General features: G+C 53.3%; 7 protein-coding genes across 7 annotated transcripts; 3 read left to right on the top strand and 4 right to left on the bottom strand.

The window, feature by feature from the left end:
* Window positions 1-235: 235 nt before the first annotated feature.
* Window positions 236-2,927, bottom strand: INS49_010793 (uncharacterized protein; the record flags this gene model as incomplete). Its single annotated transcript, XM_043171516.1, has 4 exons — window positions 236-353; window positions 408-940; window positions 993-2,273; window positions 2,343-2,927. The coding sequence occupies 4 exons, from the start codon at window positions 2,925-2,927 to the stop codon at window positions 236-238; spliced, it is 2,517 nt and encodes an 838-aa protein (XP_043023261.1).
* A 903-nt stretch (window positions 2,928-3,830) lies between these two features.
* Window positions 3,831-5,535, bottom strand: INS49_010792 (uncharacterized protein; the record flags this gene model as incomplete). Its single annotated transcript, XM_043171515.1, has 3 exons — window positions 3,831-4,046; window positions 4,110-4,346; window positions 4,408-5,535. 3 exons carry the CDS (start codon window positions 5,533-5,535, stop codon window positions 3,831-3,833), a joined length of 1,581 nt encoding a protein of 526 aa, XP_043023260.1.
* A 1,817-nt stretch (window positions 5,536-7,352) lies between these two features.
* On the top strand, window positions 7,353-10,554 carry INS49_010791 (uncharacterized protein; the record flags this gene model as incomplete). Its single annotated transcript, XM_043171514.1, has 3 exons — window positions 7,353-7,392; window positions 8,643-9,281; window positions 9,347-10,554. 3 exons carry the CDS (start codon window positions 7,353-7,355, stop codon window positions 10,552-10,554), a joined length of 1,887 nt encoding a protein of 628 aa, XP_043023259.1.
* An 886-nt stretch (window positions 10,555-11,440) lies between these two features.
* Window positions 11,441-12,624, top strand: INS49_010790 (uncharacterized protein; the record flags this gene model as incomplete). The annotated part of the gene is made up of 2 exons (XM_043171513.1): window positions 11,441-12,423; window positions 12,522-12,624. 2 exons carry the CDS (start codon window positions 11,441-11,443, stop codon window positions 12,622-12,624), a joined length of 1,086 nt encoding a protein of 361 aa, XP_043023258.1.
* A 527-nt stretch (window positions 12,625-13,151) lies between these two features.
* Window positions 13,152-14,649, top strand: INS49_010789 (uncharacterized protein; the record flags this gene model as incomplete). Its single annotated transcript, XM_043171512.1, has 4 exons — window positions 13,152-13,252; window positions 13,406-14,198; window positions 14,275-14,382; window positions 14,452-14,649. The coding sequence occupies 4 exons, from the start codon at window positions 13,152-13,154 to the stop codon at window positions 14,647-14,649; spliced, it is 1,200 nt and encodes a 399-aa protein (XP_043023257.1).
* A 150-nt stretch (window positions 14,650-14,799) lies between these two features.
* Window positions 14,800-17,976, bottom strand: INS49_010788 (uncharacterized protein; the record flags this gene model as incomplete). Its single annotated transcript, XM_043171511.1, has 5 exons — window positions 14,800-16,128; window positions 16,178-17,383; window positions 17,437-17,556; window positions 17,635-17,889; window positions 17,965-17,976. 5 exons carry the CDS (start codon window positions 17,974-17,976, stop codon window positions 14,800-14,802), a joined length of 2,922 nt encoding a protein of 973 aa, XP_043023256.1.
* An 827-nt stretch (window positions 17,977-18,803) lies between these two features.
* On the bottom strand, window positions 18,804-20,304 carry INS49_010787 (uncharacterized protein; the record flags this gene model as incomplete). The annotated part of the gene is made up of 2 exons (XM_043171510.1): window positions 18,804-20,114; window positions 20,167-20,304. The coding sequence occupies 2 exons, from the start codon at window positions 20,302-20,304 to the stop codon at window positions 18,804-18,806; spliced, it is 1,449 nt and encodes a 482-aa protein (XP_043023255.1).
* Window positions 20,305-21,236: the final 932 nt, after the last annotated feature.

Raw genomic sequence — 21,236 nt, 5'->3', positions numbered from 1 at the left:
AATGTGCAGTGAACCAGACATCCTCGTTCTTTTGCACCAGTACGCACTTGCCGCAAGCGCGACATTGGTTACTTGCACATCTTGCGCCCGTATAATTGACTGTCAGCAGGGGAATCCTTTCCTGGAGAAGCAGTCTCTTTGGGGAGGGGTGCGGGGCTGTGGTCAGGGCGAGATCGGCTGCGGTCTTATTCTCGGTAGGGGAGCCGACGATTGGAAACAGGCATGCGGGCATGTCTTAGCTGATGGTGGCTTGGCTTCCAACGTTGTTGTCTTTGTCAAGGTCGCGGCTGATGCTTCCCACGAGCATGTGCCAAACTCCGTCTCGTTCACAGTGTCTGTGATCAACAATGTCACTAGTACGAGGTCAGTATTATGCCATGAATGTATCGGATGTTATTGGAACGTACAAGTCGAGTTGGCTTCCCAAAGTGTCGTCCAGGTACCGAAGTCTTTTCTCCCCGAGCAAATCGTTGCCGAATTGGATAAACTGCAGGGCGACAGTTGTCCTATTTTTACCGAGTTCTTGCATTGTCCTGCTCAAGTTCTTGATCGGTTCTTCCACCCCGCATCGTACTTCTGTACCTCCCTGCCAGATTGCGTCAGTTAGGATATACACACTTATCCCACGACGATCTTTCTGCTGGCGGAACACGGATCCTTTCGTCAGGCCACTCTTAACGTGTTCCAATATCGGGTCGAGGCTGTTCTCCATGTTGCAAGGGCCCTCGGGTCGCTTTCGTCCATGCTCTTCAAGGGAGCGAACGAGAGAGGTGATTTCTTTTGCGCCACTCTTCTTGGCCTTTGTGGGCCGAGAAGTAAAGAACAGCTCGACTCCGTCTGGATCAGCATGCTTCACTAGGTATCCGAGGGCATGTACCACCTTGACCACCTGATCCCAATGATGCCTCCTCATCGTGCTCGAGTCATCGACAACGAATATCTGTTCTTGATTTAGTGCCGAAGAAAGCGGCGCCGTTACGAATGTGATTTACCTGTTCGCGACCGTTGATTTCCCTCAGGGCTCGTTCATGATCGCACAGTGCCTCGGGCGCCCAGCCGTTTTTCTTCTTATCGGTCATCCACTGGAGTACCTGGGAAATGGTGACTCGAGCGTATGGCTCGGGACGCATGGCGTTGCTCCCTGAGGCCACATCTGGCGAGCCATGCAAGAGATGCCCACTATGTGACCGGTCACCATCAGGTGGGGGATTCTGTAAGAGCCGATGATCTTCGACATCTGGCTGAGCTGGAAGTCCTTCCAAGTGTGGCTCATCTCTCACTGAACTAGACCTCTGGGGAATTCCTCTGTCGGAACGCTGGATTGATGTTGCTGAGGGATCCGGTTGTTGATTTCCAGATTCTAGAACTTCCTCGAAACGATGTAGCAAGGTCTTGGCTTCTAACCTGCTTTTCTTGCTGGGTCTGAGCATTTCTTTCAGGATTAGTTTGCCAATGGAATCCGACAAATCGTCGAAGACTCTTTTTCTTCGCTTGACGATGCCAAACATGATGTCGACGGCCTGAATCCGGGTCTCGCCATTGTGAAAGCAGCCAGAATATCCTTGGGATGCATGCTTCGGATCAACTGCAGTTTCGCGCTGCCGCATTCGGAAGAACTCGGATAGTCCCCTAAATCCACATGTTGTCCAGACCAAGACTTCGAAGAGCACGCAGCCCATGGACCAAATGTCTATGTCCCACAAGGCACCGTAATCAATACTAGCCAGCTGTGGGTAGTGGTTGGTCAGTTCTGGGGCCCCATACATTCTCGTGCTGTCGTTGTCCGGGCCCCTGACTGATTTATTCGTGCTCCTGACCAGGGCTATGCTGCTCATCCCGAAGTCCCCAATCTTGAAATTATAACGGTATGATGCCTTGTCACCTTGTCTGAACACAAAGATGTTGGCAGGCTTCAGGTCTTGATGCACACATCGAATGGTGCCCTCATTTCTGTTCCTGGAGCTCCGTTCGAGACTGTGAATGTGTTCGAGCCCGACGAATAGGTTGCTGAGGCTTGACCACAAGTTGTAAAGTTCATGTCGTTCCAGTGGCCACTCATTCTGTTTGAAAAAGTCCCACAAGCTCCCTTGATCGGTATACTCAAGCATGATAAATGCTTTATCCGCCTTCTTGAACGACCCATGGTATTTCAGAAAGTGCTGCTCGTATATCTCTGGAGGAACGTTGTTCTTGAGGGTAATATAGGAATCCACCTCGTTCTTGAATGAATACTCTATTTCTGAGGATTCGAACTCTTTAAGGACAATTGTGTCCTTTGGGAGGCCACGTCAGCGACATGAAGGACGTTCCATAACCTTTAAAGTCAACACGAAAATACATACAGCTGGGAGGCCACAGGATGGGTGGACTTCGCACTTCTTGACAGTTGTGTCCTCGCCTTTCCCGCCAGCAAGTACCTCTTTGACAGTGAAAGGCAATACACTCTGAGGCAGTAAGTCCTTTGACTGCAAAGTATTGGGGCCAAGAGCAACTGGGGAGAAGAGCCATTGATTCTGTTGAAAGTGTTCGAACGTGTGGATTCCATCAACTGCATCGGAGAGTGCTTCTGGCTTGGTCTTGAAAGGAAGACGAGTGTCGTTGATATCTTCCACCGTGAAGCTCTTGATGTAATGGAGCTTTATATTTCCGGGGGTAGATATGTAGACGAGAATCGAGAAAATCCGCAAAAATCTCGTCAGGATGTCCTCAATGGACACATGAATTGGCTTTTCATCTCTGCATGAATTCAGAATATGAAAAATCGGGTGGTCTTGCCAATATTGCTCCAACGTAGCGAGAGGAATGTACTTTGCACCGTTGCCTAGTCTATCTGTACCAAGACCTAGACAATCGGTACCTTCAACGTGATTGGCCTTTTTACCCACCCAATTGTGGAAGTCGAGGAAAGGCTGGAAGTCTGTCGACATCGATGTAATGTGGTCAGGTACCCTTCGCACCAGACAATGACAGATTCTGAAAGGTGGGCGTCTCGCGCAAGGAATTCTGGAGGCTGCTGAATCTGTGGTGGTCCGACGGGGTGCGCTCGTCTAGGAAACGTGCTGATCAGGCCGTTGTTTTATTCAAGGTGTTTAAGAGCATCAAGTGGAGGCATTCGACTAGACTGAGCGGTTGACTGGAGGAATCGGACCACGAGGGGATAGAAGTAATGTGTTGGATGGTCCAATAGAGGTGCTGGCTGCTTCTTGCTTGGTAGGCAACGGGTAGCCGAATTCGCAGCCGTGTATCAAGGTCCGCAAAGAACATCTAGGGTCTTATGTTCGAGACCTTCGAATGCCCTTTATCGCAACTAGTTCGGGTTCGAACATCATGGGCAATCGTGGATGCCAACAGAAGGAAAGCTGCCCCTCATTTGTACCTCTAGCAAACCCTTCTGTACAACTCGACATGCAGTCATCTGCAAAGGCGGGTTGACTGCCATCTCTCACGCTCGTTCTCGGCGTAACCAGCGTCTCCGTTCGGTCTAGCCCGGCCGGAGGCAATGTAACTCAGCCACAACGGGCTCTCACAAGGCAGTCTGCAATGTTGCGTAGTAAATTGTTCGCCTCCCCCTCCTCGGTGACACCTCCTTTTTCCACTCCCAAGCCGGGTTTTGTCAGCACGCAGGAGACCGCATCGTTCAGGCTATGATCTGCGTGCGGATTTCAGGAATGAAAGCATGTTAGGAAAGACAATTCCTATATAACTTCAACAGAATAAACCAATATCACCATCATATACCGCGTCCCGAGTGTGAAAAGAGCTGTCCCTAGTAGTGGTACAATCGAGACTGCGCATAAGCGAGTCATGTAGCCTACTACACCTGGTCCTATTCAGACAGTCTGCTGTTGCTCCTCGTCTCCTTGGCTGTGCTGGCGCCTCATGCGGTTGTTCCACCAGTACAGAGCCCACCAAACACAGATGATGGCCCCAGTCATAGGAAAGCAAATTAGTGAAAACAAAGTGAAGAATTCCGGTTTCCAGAATGGCATTGATGACCCGTCTGGGTCGTTCTGGTCCCACTGAAATGCCCCGCTGCTGAAGAAGGTCTGGTCTGATGTCAGAGATCCCGTCAACTCAGAGAAAGACGGTAGTAACCCAAAAAGTCTTACGGCGACAAATGTAGCGGGAAGGAAGAACAGTGTGACCAATGTGATGATGTGCATGGACGAAGTCTGTATCGCCGTCTTCTCTGCGACCTTCTTCATGCTCTTCGTCATCGCCTCCATCTCGAGGCTCGACTGGTGCATGTCGTTGGTCATCATCTCCACATGCTTGCCGCTCTGATGAGCATTGATGGCAAAGAGTTTGCTGAACTCTGTGTTGCGAAATTGGAGAATATGATCAAACTAGCGATGGTGCGTCAACTACTAGACTTAGGGCAGTGCAGATAGTATGGGTCTTGCTCACCAACCACTTGCCATCCTCGCACATTCTCATGAGAGTCTCAGATCGAGACTGCTCCATCTCCAGGCCTCTGGTGACTGCCCTCGCTCGTCGGAAAAAGCCGTTTAGGTCTGCGGCGCAGTCCTGCTTGATATCCACGGGCATGTCATTGCTTTCAGCCAACATTTTATAGTAGTCCGTTATCTCGCGGATGACGTCCACATTCAGCTTCATGACAAGTTTTAGTTCATGGAGTCTTGTCGCAATGTCTGTGAGTTTCTGTAGCCCGTCCACACTAAATTCCTGCAGGACACTGAACTTGCTTTCATGAACAGTCCCGGGAGTGAATTGTGGCTGTTGCAGTGTCGACGGTTTTAGAACAGGCTTGAGCGGTTCCGGTGGGGTTTTGGTTTCAATCAGTTCTGGAGCATCCTGTGTTTCTGCGTCCACGCTGGTTGACGCTTTAGAGAACCCACTCAGGATCCGTGTCGGAGTGACTGACGACAAGACGCTGCGAAAGGTGTCTGCTCTTGAGGGCGACTTGGCATAGACAGCAGAGTCAGTCCGGCGAGGCAATTTCCCGGTTGTTGCTGCAGTGGAGGTCAGATGCTGAAGGAGAGAATCCGGATCCAGGCTCAGCACTTCCTCGATTTTCTTGAAGGGGTAATTTTTTGCTTTCTTCAGTAGATCGCTCAGCTTGCCTTCCAGATCGTTGATCAGTGTTTTCCAATTCTCGCCACTCCATTCCAACACAATGAGAAGCGTCAGAAGAGATGCAGAGAAGGAACCACTGGTTGTCTCGCGCGAGCCAGGCTGCATCTGGCTGATTGAGCTTACGGCTTGTGTGATACGCTCTTGCATTAGGTCATTTCCCTTGATGTTGATCCAGACGTTACGTCCCGTGCACACGTCGAAAGAGTGACACACCGCAGTCTGCCGGACTGACCAGTACGGAGGGCGATCTGATTTCTCGACCGACCAGAGATTGAAACAGTGCCTGATCTCTTGGCCCGATCTTCCCAGTCTGGGGATACAGTGCCTCTTGGCGTCAGAGACATCAAGAAAGTTCTCTTCGTTGAACGCAGTGTAGTGAAAGTCCTCTTCTGACACCTGTTTTCCAAAGGTGAAAGCAAGGTCAAGGAATCGGGGCATTGCTTGTAAGAATGATAAGGTGTATGCGAATGTTTCCTTCGAGCAATCGAGGGGTGCGCGAGAATGATCAGCGGTTATAAAGCTAGGTTTGATGTTAGACTATGTGACAAATCATATAAATTTATGATTGATCCGTGCTTTCCTCCTCTCGCTTGAATATAGGGATACTCACACATGCCGGCATCGCGGGTCTTTGCGTTCAGTCTGGAAGTGGCTTCTCAATTCGTCCACAGTCCTGTATCTTTTCAATGGTCCGAATTCTGATCAAAGTTCTTAGTAAACTAACTCAAACTTTTCATACTATCGACCTCAAGAGCTGACTTACCACAGCCATCATACGCTTCGAAGAGCTTCACCCCAGAAAAGTCAGGGTCATCCTCGAATAAGCGTGACTCCTGCCGTCCGAGAGCGTCGTTGTATGCCACCAAATCATGCTTAAATGAATGTGATCGCAACAAATTTGAGGGATAGGCATTGAAATCAGTGATGGCGTCGCTCAAAGTATCGTATTGATCATAGAATTCCATTTCACCGGGAAGCTTTTTCAAAATTGGCTGAAGTATGAGATATCTGTCAGCCGGGTCGGGAACCAGCGTACCTTTTGAACTCATTCCACAATCCAAGCACGTTTGAGGTGACTTACTGAGCCCCAATTGACCCTTTCGACTCTGGGGTGAGATTGTAGAATGCTGATGTGCCCTGCACAAGCTGAAAATATCGAAGCCTCTCGGAGACGGTCCACACAACGGCCATTGGACCGTGGCCACCTTACGAGAACCATGGAGGCGCGAGGTTATTGTCGTACGGCATGTGTACAGCATGACAGGGCGCAGGCTTGTCTGACACTGATTGGTGGATGCTGCATGTGCGCCACCGGCTATGTGGATGGGCATTCAGGCAGGAAACCGGTGAGGCAACCTCGGAGATCAGGCCTCCACCCTCTCGCCCCTTTCAGGAGTCCCTGTGTCTAGCCTCCTTCACTGCCTTGAATGCCGTGGGGGTGATTGACTTCCTGCTGGTTTTGTCCAGGAAAACATGACGTTCCTTGCTTGGTCTCCTACCGCGCCTATCTCGTGTCTCGCTGCAATCTTGCTTTTCCCATATCGGAACAGTACATCGTTGAACCGCTTCATAACACATGGCCACAGTGTAGGGCAGAAGAAACGAATGTGCCTTGTGTGACCCAAGCAGGGAGCTGCTCCCCGCATCCGTGCGCCCACAGGTTGCCTTAGACAACCAACCCCACCCACCAGCCTCTGCAATGCCTCCTTTTTCATCTCCGCCACATGTTTGAGCAGTGGTTCATTTTATCCAGGGCGTCGTCGTTTCCGGAGCACCCTGTAGAGATCTTGCAACTTTGCCTTCATATATATATACACATATTAGTAGTCATACTCTGGTACGATTGGGGAGCCTTCTCTCTGCGATAGGTCAGGCTTACTTCGTCGAGCACTTGAGGTAGATCCACGACGTAACTGTCACTCTGGGCTGTCTGCGTTCCTTCGTTAGGCTCTTCTGCCCCCACGATGAAATCAACCTTGGACAGTGCGTAGATGCAACTTGATGTAATACAGCTGACTTACATTTACGACGATGTTGTGACCAGGAAACAAGCGCTCCAAGTAGTCTCGCAGTCTCTCTGGTGTAATCCGGTATGTTTTGATATACTGCTCTACCATGTTGATGGCTGTTGTGCATGAAAAGACGAAGTTGTACGGTGGGTCTTGTTGGCACAGAGGGAGGAGTAATCGGCGGGAACTTACACCTGGGCACGTCAGTCTGGGCAGAAGTGGTATATATTCAGTGCTGCATAGGCTATGGGCGCGACCCACGACCCAGCAGCCAACAGCTACTTCAGTGAGTGAGGCTGCCAGGCACGAGTCCGACCTGGCCACTGACCTCAGAGAGAGTTGCTTCAGGCTCTACCAGGACACGGGAACTGTCGCGCCCGCAGAGCCGCATTTCATGGGCTGGCATTGTCTGCTATTGGCCGTCGCTTTAGCACCGTTCTTGAGCTGCAGGAAGCTGCACCTCCCTGGTCACTGTGGCCGAATCCCACGCCTCTCAGCTCATTGCCCTGGTATCAAATCCAAAAATCGCAGCGCGGTTACTTAGTCTATTTGCCTGGTACCGTGCATTGTGGTGTGCATGTCCTCTCGTCAGGTCTTCTCAGCCAATCCAGTTTCCTCTTTCCCATGCACGACGTGGACTAGACAATCTTGATTATAGCCTATATTGGTCAGTACTGATGGGGCAGCTTTGCGTCTTCACCCTCTGCGAAAACTTTTGAGAGGCCACTGGTCTCATGCGATAGCACGTGGGGGTGGCGATCTGGAATCCTGACACTGGTCAGACGTGTACGAATCGAGGGCTGGCGGAGCTTGTGTTCTGGCCCTTATCGTGAGCTTGCTTTGCACCTGTGTCGTCAGTTCAGTCTCTAAGAGTGAAGTTGCTATGGAATACCCTCCTATGGGATAACATCAATTCGATCCTTCTGATGATGTCACGTAACGCAGAGATAGGAAGAAAAGTCAACCGCTTCCACAGTGAATCATTGATGTCGTGAGGCACGGCGTTGATACGCAAGGTGCTTGGTATTACCGCCCTCAAGGGTACCGTACCCAGTTTGTCCTGCTGGCAGCGACAATCAAGTTCAGTCCTACACAGGGTTTAAGGTTATTTTCCCGGGGCAAATTGGGGAGACTTGCAGCAGCCAGCAGACCACTTTTCTTTTTTTGCACGGCCTTACCGAACGACCTGACCAACAACAGACCGATGGTGCGCCCCACAAATTGACAGGCCGCGCGGACTCTACTGGGGCGATGAAGAGTTGTACGAACACATGATTGATGGTGATTTGTGGTTGATAGGATCCAGTAGCTGACAGAATCCCAAAGGCGGAGAGCGCACCGACGCTAATGCGTTCCTGTGGTGAGGCCTAGCGGCCACAGCAGCCGCAGTGATCCTTCATCCCACCTTGCATGTAAGCTGCAGGAAGGATTCTTCATCACTCACAACGTGGTGAGCGACAAAAGACACCCCAAAATATAGAATAAGGGTTATATTCTGCTCTCAAGCATACCTGTCGACGATAATCAAATCCTCAGTGGCTATCGCTGGGAAATTTAATGATGGCGCACAGCATTTTGAGGCACAACTCGACTCAAGCCAGCAAGAAATCCGAGTGCTGGTCCTGCACCCTGGGAACTTTCATGACCCGATAAATTGCACGCTGGGAACCGTTTCCCTGAAGAGTTGCCCGCATTTCAACGCCTTGTCGTACGTTTGGGGAGACTCCCGCCTGAGGGGCGACATCGTCCTCAACGGCGTTCCTATCACCGTCACCCGCAACCTGGAAACAGCCCTCCGCCACCTGAGAAGCCACCCGAAACATCATGTCGACACCACGGCGACCCCTCTCTGGGTCGACGCCGTGTGCATCAACCAGGAGGATTTTGATGAGAGAAACGAGCAAGTGCGGATGATGAGGGACATCTACAGCCTCGCAGATCGAGTAGTCATATGGCTGGGCGAGGGCAACGCCGATTCCGACTGGGCCATGGAGCGCTTCAGCGACCACAGCTTCCGTGATTCCCTTCCCTCTCTGGGCGCGGATCCTCGTCGTCTCACAGATGACCAGGTCAAGGCCAGTTTGATATTGGGGGAGAAATCTGGGCCGCCGCCCGTGGTGGACGAGGATCTGGGTTCTCCAGGAGATGGTTCTGGCCTCCAAAGACCCGGTCCTGGTATGCGGTGCAAAGGATATGCTTTGGGCGTGGTACTCTGCCACCGGGCCATTGATGACATTGAGCAATGAATTGCATCGAGTCGACCGAGAAAGGTGAGGGAATCGCTAGACAGGTCAAATCGCTCCCTTTCATCATCACCTCCATTTACCGGTGGGTACGGATCCGTGAGCGATACCATCAGCTGGGACCAATGGCTTTCACGGAGATCTTCCCGGCCTTGTTGTCCTGCCGTGCGACCGACAATCATGATCTCGTCTACGGAACGTTAGGTCTTGCTTCACTTGAGGAGTCAATGAAGATCACCATCGACTACCGAAAGCCCGTAGAAGAGGTCTACCGCGAGGTGATGTCAATCATATGGACTTCAAACCCTATCACGTCGTTACGCGGGGCACAATCCATTATGTGGCTCGGAGATGACACTGAAGACGAGATTTCATCCATCCTCTCTCACACAATTCCTTCATTTTCCTTCAATTTCCGCGGCGGCGATGGTCCCTCCTGGATCCCTGATTTCGCGGCCCAGTATGATCTCGAGAGTGAGCCATTTAGCGGCTCGGGCTTGCTCGGCAGCGGCCCTTGGAATGATCCAGAACAAGTCGAGATATCGCAAGATAAACAAATCCTCAGAGTCAGAGGCATCAGGCTTGACGTTGTTGATAAGGCGATCCATGTCTTATGTTTCTATGGCTTCAGCCCAGATCAGACGGAACCAGGCGACGTTAATCTCCTAAAGAGCGCTGAAAAGATGATAACGGAGGGCAAACAACGATCTGTACCAAGAAGCTCACATTTGCACCCCTTGGACCAATTACGCCACCGACAGAAGGTCCCAGAATTTCTTGCGTTGGCCGAAGACGCCATCGCGTCCGACCCAGAACTTGACCTGAACATGCTCTGGGAGGTGCTGCTCGAGAGACAGGAGATGCCCCGGTCTTGGCTGCCTGAGGAGAGTCGGGAGGAAGAGGACCATGATGAAATCAAGACGGCCATGCTCAGCCCGCTTGTTGAAGGTCTTGACCGTAGATTGAGCACTCGCAAAGTCTTCATCACGGAGTATGGCTTCGCAGGGGTGGGGACAGCAAATCTGGAGGAACAAGACATTCTTGTTTTACCCTCCGGAGCTGCGTGCTTCTATATACTCCGTCCGGCGTATGAAGGTTACCAGATGATTGGATTCGCCTATGTCTCGGGGCTAATGGACTTCCAGCAGCTTCGAGCTTGTTACGAGCAAGGAGTATTGGCTCTTCAAACCTTTGATATTTGTTAGAACATGAGGTCCTCCCTGTGATCCTATAAAAAGGAAAAAGTGGTTATTTCGCTGCTTCTGAGGCCCAGGTCTGGAATATGAATAAAGTCATTGAAGGCTTCCTGCCCTTCTGCTTGATTGGAACCAAACCGATGGTATAAGTGACTTAGCAAGTCCGAGACACAAAGCAAGTTAAGGAGATGCATGAACAATATAATCAGTTTTACAGATCCTTATTTCTTGCCAATGATAGGAGGAGGAACTCACAGGACTTCGCGCGTGGAGGCTTAGATGGCATGGAGTCAAATTGCCCATACCTTGCCTGGTTCATGCTTCACGTTTGTGGGTCCCTCGTCTTGTCTTTTTCAGTGCTCTGGTGCTGGCGTGGTTATGCCTGAAAATGGATTTTATCCGTGTCTAAAAAAGAAAGTTGATCACGTTAGGAGGCATGATTATGCACGTTTCTATAAGTTTATTGAATCCTAGGTATATTTGAAGTCGTTTATAATTACGGTGCTCTTTTCTAACGCAGTACCACAAAAGTGGCAGCGCGGACCATTTCACAGGCATTCCAAGGCACACGCACCATTCATAAAACAGCAACGATTACGGCATGATTATGTGGAATCAAGACATTGTAAAAATCGTAATGCATTATGCCCAGTCATTGCTGTTGGTTAAAACATTGATAAATTCGAATACAATTCAATGTCAAGACGATGGAATGCAGGTGTGATGTCATCCTCATGGAGACAGCTTATAAATGCATGCCTGCAGTTGTGCGGCAAAGGTACAGTACATTATCGTCGCTTCCAATCGTGACCTAACTTGCCCCTCTCCAACATCTGCTCGTACCACCAAAGTACGACAACCAACAACAGACACAGCCAGCACTCCCAAGACCAAGATGGCAGCCACATCACAGAAGACCCTCTTTCTCGTCGGCCCTGGCCTCATCGGTGGCTCACTGCTGGTGAAGCTCAAGGAAGTGAGGCCAGACCTAAAGCTGCATGCCCTTACGCGCCGTGACGACCAGGCCGCCGAGCTGAAGCAGCAAGGGATCGAGCCGGTGCGGGGCTCCTTGGAAGACGCAGACACCATAAAGGAATGGGTTGCCAAGAGCGACATCATCATCCACACAGCCTCCGCGGACGACGACAAGGGTGCTTTTGCCATCGTGGAAGGCCTCAAGGCACGGCCCAAGGGTTCGAAACGGGCCATCTACATCCAAACCAGCGGCAACGACGAGCTTGCCAACTCTGCGAAGGGCCTGGCTGCCAATTCTGAGGGGAAGACCCTGTCCGATCTCAACCTGACGGACGAGGACATTGACGCGCGAATCGCGCCGGACGCGTATCATCGCCACGTGGACGGGCACCTGCGGAAGGAGATCCTCAACCCTGAGAAGGAGAAGGAGTACAATGTCGTCTCCAGCCTGATGATGCCACCCCTCATCTACGGCATTGGCTCAGCACCTTGGCACCGGATCTCGATCCAGACTCCGATGCTCACGTCGTTCATGATCAAGAACGGACTGGTCACATTGCCGGAAGGCTTCTCCGGCGTGTGGAACTGCGTGTGGGTGCACGATCTCGTGGACCAGTATGTCGTGCTCCTGCAGCACCTCGAGAAGCTTGAGCCAGGACAGCAAAAGACGCACTACGTCTTCCCTGCTGAGAAGAAGCCTTTCTCGTGGAAGGAGCACTTTGACGCTGTCGCGGGAGAGCTGAAGAGGCTGGGCCACCCTACGGCAGAGTCAAACGGCGGCAAGCCTAGAGAGTTGAAGACCAAGGAGGAGTTCATCGAGTTCGTTGGCGGCAAGGACAACCCGTACAGCGAGTGCTTTGGCTATATCGTGTGGGGGACCGAGAACAGCTACACCAGCCCTGAGTATGTCAACCTCCGAGCACAGCTAAGGCGGTTTAGCTCCCTTTATTTCCCCCTCTTCTCCATCTTCCTGCTGAATGATTGACTGACCTGCTTGACAGCCTGACGGCGAGCCTCGGGTTCAAGCACAAAGCCAAGGGTGTGGTGGACAGCATCGTCAACGGCAAGGAGCTGGAAAAGTTCATCAAGGACCAGATCAATTGAACGCTGCAGGACAGGGTAGCCCAGGACACCGATTGATGTTGCGCGTATCCATGTCCAGTTCTCTAATTTTCTAACTGGCATGATTCTCTGCTTGGCCTAGCGTACCAGGGCTTCTTGAGATTTGTCCGGACGAGGACTGGCAAAACTGATCGTGCCGTCAAGTCCCATTAAAATGGCGTTGAATTATTGCTCTATTGGAACCCCATGCAGTAGGTGACGATGCCTTCTAGCAAGAAATTGATCAATAACAAAATTGGAGATTCAGAATTTCAGGCACTGAAGACATCAAGTCCCTAAGATCTGTGCTGAAGTGAATGTCAACACGGGCGTCGCACTGGACCGCGTGTTCTCGAACAACAACTCGCACTTTAGGTACCGAATCCGCGTGAAACTGCATGATGCTTATTATGGCGCTTTTATAAGGGAAAGAAAACAACGAAGTATATAGTAAGCAATTCGATGCTGTCACAATTTTGGCGCAGTGGGTGCTTGAAGGGGGCAGACAACGACGACCTCGACTACACGGTATGGGACGCTTACATAAGCGTCAGATCGGGATTGACCTTGCAAAGTCCTCAACGTTCGGGCTTGTCTCCCCGGAAAAGAACTGCTGTATCTACACCATAACGTGCGTACCGATCAGTGATGCTTTAATGGCCTCCCTGAGCCGGACGGTATGGCGTCTGAACAGACGGACAGGTTCAAACGCCCCTCTCCTGTGGTGCCCTGCTAGGAGAGGCATCTCAACCGGCTGGCACACCCAGACCTCACAACCCTCAAGTCGCGTCCAGGTCTACACCTCACACAGCCACAACCCCTACCTGAACCTCTCGGCAGAGCACTTCCTCCTCCAGAACTCACACCCGGAGTCCACGGTCCTCTTCCTGTACACCAACGACCCGTGCATCGTCATCGGCCGCAACCAGAACCCATGGCTCGAGGTCAACCTCGGCCTGCTGCGCGGCTTCAAAGCCAGGACGAGTGGTGATGAAGGAGGCAAGACCAGCAGTGTCTCTCTCGTGCGCCGGCGCTCGGGCGGCGGCGCCGTCTTCCACGACAGCGGCAACGTCAACTTCAGCGTCATCTGCCCGCCAGCAGCGTTCGACCGCAACAAGCACGCCGAGATGGTAGTCCGGGCGCTCCGGGGGCTGGGCATCGCCACGGCGCGGGTCAACGAGAGGCACGACATCGTCCTCGACCGGGGAGGCCACGACGACAGTCGCGGAGGCTCACCACCAGCCGAGACGTTCAAGATCTCCGGGTCCGCGTACAAGCTCACGCGCCTGCGGTCGCTGCACCACGGCACGTGCCTGCTCAACTCGCCGAACCTGGCTGACATCGGGCGGCTTCTCAGGTCGCCGGCCGAGCCGTTCGTCAAGGCCCGCGGCGTCGAGAGCGTGCGCAGCAGGATCTGCAACGTCGGGGTGCCTGCGGGGAACTTTATGGACGCCGTCAGGCGCGAGTTCGGTGCCATGTACGGCGCGCCGGATGTCGATGTTGGCTTGGGCGCCGGCGGGGATGACGGCGCGGATTTTGCGCACGAGACGATACAGAAGGGGTACCGGGAGCTTACAGTAAGACCCCTACCTGATTAGGAAGCGTCTGAGGAGGTGAGTTGTTTGCTGATAGATGTCAATTATTGCTGCACAGTCCCGGGACTGGATCTACAGCCAGACGCCGCTGTTTACCTTTTCGACACATCCCTCCGAGGACGACCCCAGGGAGAGGCCGTCTGTTCCGCTGGACCTGCCAAAAAAAGTGAGTGGCACAATCCCCACTGTATGGTAAATCCCTTGTTTGATCCGAGATGACTGAAATAGTCTACAGTTCCGCGCAACCATCACCGCACGTCACGGGCAGATTCAAGAGGCCGAGTTGTACGGCTTCGACGGCTCTGCCCTACAGGGCCAACACCTTCACACAGTCACCGACTGGCGAGAGATCCTGTCACCTAGCGGTAATAGCGCATCACGGCAAGTCGGCAAGTGGTTCAACCACCTGTTTGGCATTAGCGACACCGCGTGAACGCTATAGGATACCATTTCTTCAATGCATCTGCACGCTCCATAGACAGCCCCCAATATGATGATACCCCCTCATACCACAGGCCCCATGCCAACGGACACAACCTTTCATGAAGAGCTGTTCCTACCTCCCCTAAATCCTGCTGTATGCTTATTCCAGATTCTGCTGCACATTCATGACGCCCCGGCCATACCACTCCGCCACCGTCGCGAAGCGGTCCTCGCTCCGCTCGAGCTCGTCCTTGAACAGCTCGTGGCGGTCGGCGTTCTCCTCCTGGCCGCGCTTGATGGCGCGGATGGTGGCGTTGTTCTGCGCGCACAGCGGGCACTCGCCCTCGACGCCGTCGCCCCCGCGCAGGCAGCGCTGGTGGAAGCTGTGCTTGCACAGGAAGTGCACCGCCGGCAGGTCCAGCACCTGCGTGCACACGGGGCACCGCGTGGCCTGGAACACGGCCGGCTTGGCGCCCAGGTCCGCGATCTCGGCCCGCCGCTGCTCCGTCTCGGTCCGGAACCCCGCCACCCGCCGCCGGTTCGACGCGATGTCCTTGCGCTCCCGCTCGATCGTCTCGTGCAGGTACGGCTTGATCATGCCCATCGTCGCCACCGCGTTCTTGGACAGCATCTGCACCACCTGCAGCGGCGCCATCAGGCCGTCCTTGTCGATCGTCTGCAGGACGTTGGCAAGCTCGTCCAGGCCTGCTTCATCGAGGACGCGGGAGTCGGAGGTCAGGTAGGCCAGGGCCGCGGGGTAGAGGGAAGGCTCCTGTGGGCCGTACTTGCGCAGGGCTTTCATGGCGCCGCGCGTGTCTTTGGCCGAAGTGTAGGAGCGGAAAATGTCCGATAGGAGGCCGGCCTGCTCCTTGACAAGCGTCGTCCCGTCCTGGAATTCTGATAGATGCGACAATAGTAGCACATTGGAGTTTTCTATGGGCACGCCGCGGCCTTCGATAAGTTTCTTGGCTTTTTGCTCCCACTGCTCTCGGTCGTGCTCGCTCTTCACCTCCGTGGATTTGTGTAGGTACATCTCAAACAGAGTCGTGTAAAGATCGGCCTTGTTCTCATCTGCTATGCTCTCGTCTCCAAGGCATGCTTCGAGGAAGACGATGAATTCGTCGGGGTGATCTATGAACGACGAAAAGGCGGTCCGTGGTTGCGGTGGTGTGTATTTCGGAGGTGGGACATCGTCGGCATCGAGCAGAACGGCGCCATCGCTGACAGTTTGCTCTATGTTCCCTTGGGTCGGCGGTGAGGCCACCGCAGACGAGTTCATATACGGCAGAGGAAGAAGGTTAGAAAGGTTCTGGACGGCGCTCACTGCGCCCGCTGCGAAACCGCCACCTGATGCAGGGGTCTCAATGGTGTCAGCATGGCGCACCCTGGGACGATAGTTCCCGGTATAATAGTCGATAAATAGCTGCGTCGAGCTTTTTGGACAATTCTCAATGAGTACCCGGGCATATTTCATCAGGCATGGGTAGGCCTAGACTGCATTAGCCTCTCGTTGTCTCTTCAGTTGGGTCCGTACTCACCGTCTGAGGATCAAGATGCCATATGAAGGCAAGGGCCTCCTTATAGTCCTTCAGATCCTCGATCAGGATATCCACTACCAAGTCATTTTCACCATGTTTCTTGGCGAGGTAGGCAGCCTGCTCAAAATAACCTCCTTGCCTGCACATTGTTATCGCCGTGTCCAGGTCAAACTTGAGCTCTCCGGGTTGCTTTATGAACGCCTCCAGCTTCTCGATATCTTTCAATTTTGCATAGCAGTTCAAGAGAAGTGTCGTGTGGTCCGAGGTGGCTCTCCCATGCTCATGGAGCTGCTCCAAATATTCGATGAGGTTGTGTATCCTCTGTGTGTCCAAGAACTTCCTGATCACTTGGGACGGTTCCGTGTTGTCGATCGCTTTAATGTACTGGGCCATGGCTTGATCATATTCTCCTTTTTGATACAGGTGATCGCCGTACCTGCGGAAAATGACGTTTTGCTGTTGGGTGTCCAGGCCGGCAGTCTGTGCAAGGGATATCGCAAAGGGGTAGAGATTCCTCTGGTAAAGCAACTCCAGCCTCTGTTGGAGCGTCTTTTCGTGGTATCTGTAGACCTTGCCATCTTGCGTCAATGTGTATAGATCGCCCCATAGCTCGAAAACGGCGAGAACCTTGGTGATGAGGGTCTCGGTGTGTGCAATCACCTTGAGATCTGGCTCAAGCAGGGAGAATGTCGATGCGTTAAAGATGGCGTCCGCAGCATTGCCACCGAAGCGCCTGCGTAATGCATTCGGGTCTTGGGCTGATTTCGGAGGCGACACAATCGCAACGTACTGTTGGTATACCGTCACTAGCTCCTTGGGCGAATCGTATGCTTTGGGAGGCCCCCGCCCCTCGGCCGTGTAGTAATAGATCGCATCATCTCTTGCGACGATGACGCTCCCGTCTCGCTTATCCACCGCCATGCATCCAACGCCACAACCCTGGTCCTCAACTGTTTTTGGTGGCTGCCCCTGCCCCTTCCCGGAGATTGTCAACTTCAGTATGCGTGAAACGGTCGAGATGAAGAGGGTGGTCAGTCTTTCGTCGACCCGCAGTTCGACTCCAGTGATGGGTTCCTCGGACTCGTAGACAATTCGTTGCTTTGTGCCGCGGTCATTGACCAGGTCTCCCCGTATGACTGTCACCGCGCCGTTTGCGAAGCCGACGGCAATCTGGGACAAGTCTTCTGTCGCGGCAAAGGCCGATACCTAGAAGTCTTTCAGCCATGCAACCACTTTCAAGTGCGCCTCGAGGTACGCACAGGAAACTGTTTCCTCCCATTGTAGATTGTCACGCTGCTCAGGCAGGTCGGCATGCCCGTCTTCTTGACCGGCTTGTCCAAAGCCCAGACCTTCAGCACTGGCTCGCCGCTGAGATCCTCCTATTGAACAGAACAAGTCAGTCCGTCGACCTTCACAGGGGTCTCGCAAGTTATGGGTTTCCCGGGTATAAATCGTACTCCAACTGTGACTAGCAAGCTCGTCCCCTCGACCTGGCGCATGTGCGAGATGCGGACATTCTCGTGTGCCTGGAAGCTGCGGACGATCCGCCAGCTGGGTCCCACGATGCGCACATGGCCGTCCGAGCTGCCGAGGAAGAGGCTGTCGGAGCCGGAGCAGACGCTGGAGATCTCGTTGCTGTCGAAGAAGGCGCGCGTCTCGTCGTCGTCGGAGAGCTTGACCTGGCTGACATCGAAGAAGTCGAAGGATTTCCACTGCAGCGACGCGCGAGGGGGGTTAGTGTCTGTCTGGATCGCACCAGGGTTTTTTGGACGCAGAGGAGGACCTACAGAGAGGGCCATGCTGTGCCTATCGTTGCCTCCGTGACAACGAGCTGGGCGCCAGTCGCATAGTCGTTTAAGAGACAGGGGGAGGTGGTGTTGTCTGGCTGAGTGGGAGACGGTGACGACGAGCTCCCACCCCTGCCGTCGCTGATAGCTGCCGCTGCGGCACCGTGTCTTAGCGTGGCGCGAGCTGGTGATGCAGCGGTTGCAGGGGTGTGGAGCCTGGGAGCACCTCGGCCTGTCCCACCCTTGCAACAGCTCCGGACAACTGAACTGGAGACTGGGTCTCGACCAAAGAGTCAACATCCACACTACGCAGTCAGGCAGTGCCTCTTCCACCTCTGACTGTCTCTCATGAATAGAGACGAAACTTATTCTCTGGTCTCATGACCTATTTTTGAGCTGTATTGATCGAGTCGCCGTGCACCAGGCAACGATCAATCTAGCTATGGGGTGTCCCCTTGCTCCAGTCTTTACTGGGTCATGCGTGGCTCCCAATGACAGCGTGTACGTGTCTGCCCAGGTTCTCTTCAACAAGGCACAACAGTATCTAGGCATGCCACGTCCGTTCTGACATACCGTTTTCTGGCATGGCATAAGTGGTTGAATGTAAGCGCTTCAGCGATTAATTCATGCTCGGCCAATTCAACACGCCTCAAACGCGATCATTCCATGGGGAAAGCAGATTCCGTGAGTTGAATCATGTTTTGTATTTGATTGTTACCACTTAGGTATGTAGGTATTTACAGGTTCTGAACTATGTATAGGAAAACAAGTCTTGAGCTACTCTCTGCCCACTGCTCATTGCCAAACTCTGCTCTTCCTCTTCATCCCGACAGGAGCGCTTAGGCGTACTGACCCTTCATCTGGCCAGTAACCGATGGGTTCTTGACGATGTACGCACCACGCTCGATCGTGTTGACGAGGATGTTGCCGGAGGGGAATCCGGCGTAGTGAGACCAGGTGCCGGTGAAGGCGACGTTGCCGCCGCCGGTCTGGGCATCGTCATCCGGGAAGACATCGAAGAATGCAACCTCCTTGATGCCCTTGCCGGTGGGGTCGCGGGGCACAGAGGACACGTCGAGGACGCGGAGTCCAGCGCCGTAGTTTGACTGGAAAGATAGCCCGTTGTGCACGTACTGGTTGTGGTCGATGGACTTCACCGAGGACTTAAAAAGACCGGTCTGCTTTGGAGCGCGGAGGTCGCGGATGTCCCAGACATAGGTGACCGGGAATCCGTCAGCAGCAGGTGCGCGGCCGTCTTCCTCGTCGTACTCGTCGTCGAGGAGGAGGTACTCCTGGTTGTTGGGGTCCAGGACGGAACCTTGGTGCGTGTAGGACGCCCCAGTGTAGCTGGTCCTGGAGATGATGGTCGCGGCGGCCTTGTTGGTGACGTCGTAGATGGTGAGGGTGTCCTCGTTGTATCCATAGCAAATGTCACGGCCAGTGTAGCGGGTGTCAGGTCCGCGGTAGACCAGGCACTGGGCATCGTGGACATAGCCGTCACCAGGGGCACAGCCGGGAGAGGTGGGGTTGGCAGGGTTCGACAGGTCGATGAAGATCAGCCCAGACTTGCACTTGTCCGTGCGAGGGGCAGCGCCGACTGCAACGGCAAAGTTCTTCTCCTCGAGGGAGACAACGTTGTGGGTGCGACCAACAGGGAGGCCGTTGAAGAGCGAGATGTCGCTGGTAGTGCTGAAGGTCTTGGGCGACGTGACAGTCAGGAGCTTCCGGGCATCGAAGATCTGGACGCCGTGATTCTGGGCCTCACTACCGATGATGAAGTAGTTCTTCACCGTCCTGATCTCGCGCCACTGGGAGGTGACGGATTGCTGGGGGAGGCGACCGAGGTAGGTGATCCGGCCCGTCTTTGAGATCTCGATGAATGCAGTGCCGTCCGCCTGGCCAACAGCACCGAACTCACGTCCTTCGGGAGACGTCCAGCCCCAGGAGGAGGAACCCGAGCCGCTGCGGCTGCCCAGCTCAGCATGTGTCTTGAAGTCTTGGAGGTCGAGGTTGCTGCAGCGGAATGTCTGCAGACGGTCGCCCGGGACAACAACGGCTTGGCCGTTGACACACTTGACAGGGGCAGGGAGGGTCTGGAACAACGCTGAGTTGTTGTATGCTCCATCGGCGCGGCGTTGCTCCCACTCGTCCTATTTGATGTCAGCTTCGAGATTATACTTATCTGGAGGCGTGTCACAGTACCATCTTGTAGTGCATGATGGCCTCGTGAACCTTTCCGGATTGGTACATCTCCTTGGTGATTTCGCTCTCGCCGAGAAGGGACTTGAGCGAGACGGCCGCAGCCATGGCCGGAGCCAACAGAGCCAAAGCGGACTTCATGCTGAGTGATTAGGTAGGAATACAGGAAACACTGATGGTGAGGACACGGAACGAATGTGTGGTGATGTGGTGAGTAGCAAGGCGGTAGTCAGGCAAAAGTATGAAGAGGGCATGTTTGCTTTAAATCGTTTCCGCGTATTGTTTGCCTTATGTGGTGCAACAATTGAAAAACGCTCCTACCTTCCTCGCAGAGATAGCGCTGCGGAGGCAAGAATAGGTGCTTGATTGTGACCTTCTTTTCGGGAAAGCGCAATCCCACCCAGGTAGTCCTGATGAAGCAGGTCAAGCCAGCGATAGCGGGAACGTTCAATCCAGAGATCTTGGCTTTGACTTGGCTTTCCCTTGGCTTCATTTATTCCGCCCGCGCTGGCCAATTGGACCACTTGCTACGGTCAGACGCCATCGTGACCCCTTCTGCTATCAGACTTATACGACTTAGCCGTGGTCTTGGAATAGTAGACAACCGGTTGAGTGAGTGGGACTGTTACCAGCGGACACGATAATACCTGTCAATAGTATGCCGGCGCTATTGGAAAGGTGACAAAACAGTGGTGAAAGAAGGTGAATTTTGTTGAGAGCGTCGGCAAGTTAATCAAAAGCCGATGAGGTCACTCTGATTACAACAAGTGGGCTGTATTGATTTCTTGAATTAATTTCTGGCTTAGTCCTATGCAACACGGGAAACCTCTAGCCCGCCTGAACCGCTGATACCTGGCACTTTGAGGTTCACGAGTGGAGACATTGTCCTCCTGGCCGGTTGGCATAGGTCTTGTCCTAGATCTTGGCATGACCTGGGAGGGAAGGAGGAAACAGAGGAGCAAACTTCTAGGTTGGAAAGACGGGTCAGCTAGTGTGCCGTTGCAGGCACTCGATTTCGAGCCTCTTCTAGAAGATGTGTTTCTAGGATCCCCTTACTTTGGGCAAACTTTCTT

Source organism: Diaporthe citri (genome assembly GCF_014595645.1).
Source record: "Diaporthe citri strain NFHF-8-4 chromosome Unknown scaffold_5, whole genome shotgun sequence".
NCBI classification, from domain to species: Eukaryota; Fungi; Ascomycota; class Sordariomycetes; order Diaporthales; family Diaporthaceae; genus Diaporthe; species Diaporthe citri.
Note: the sequence above shows the minus strand (reverse complement) of the source record. Positions and strands in the feature narration are given on the sequence as shown.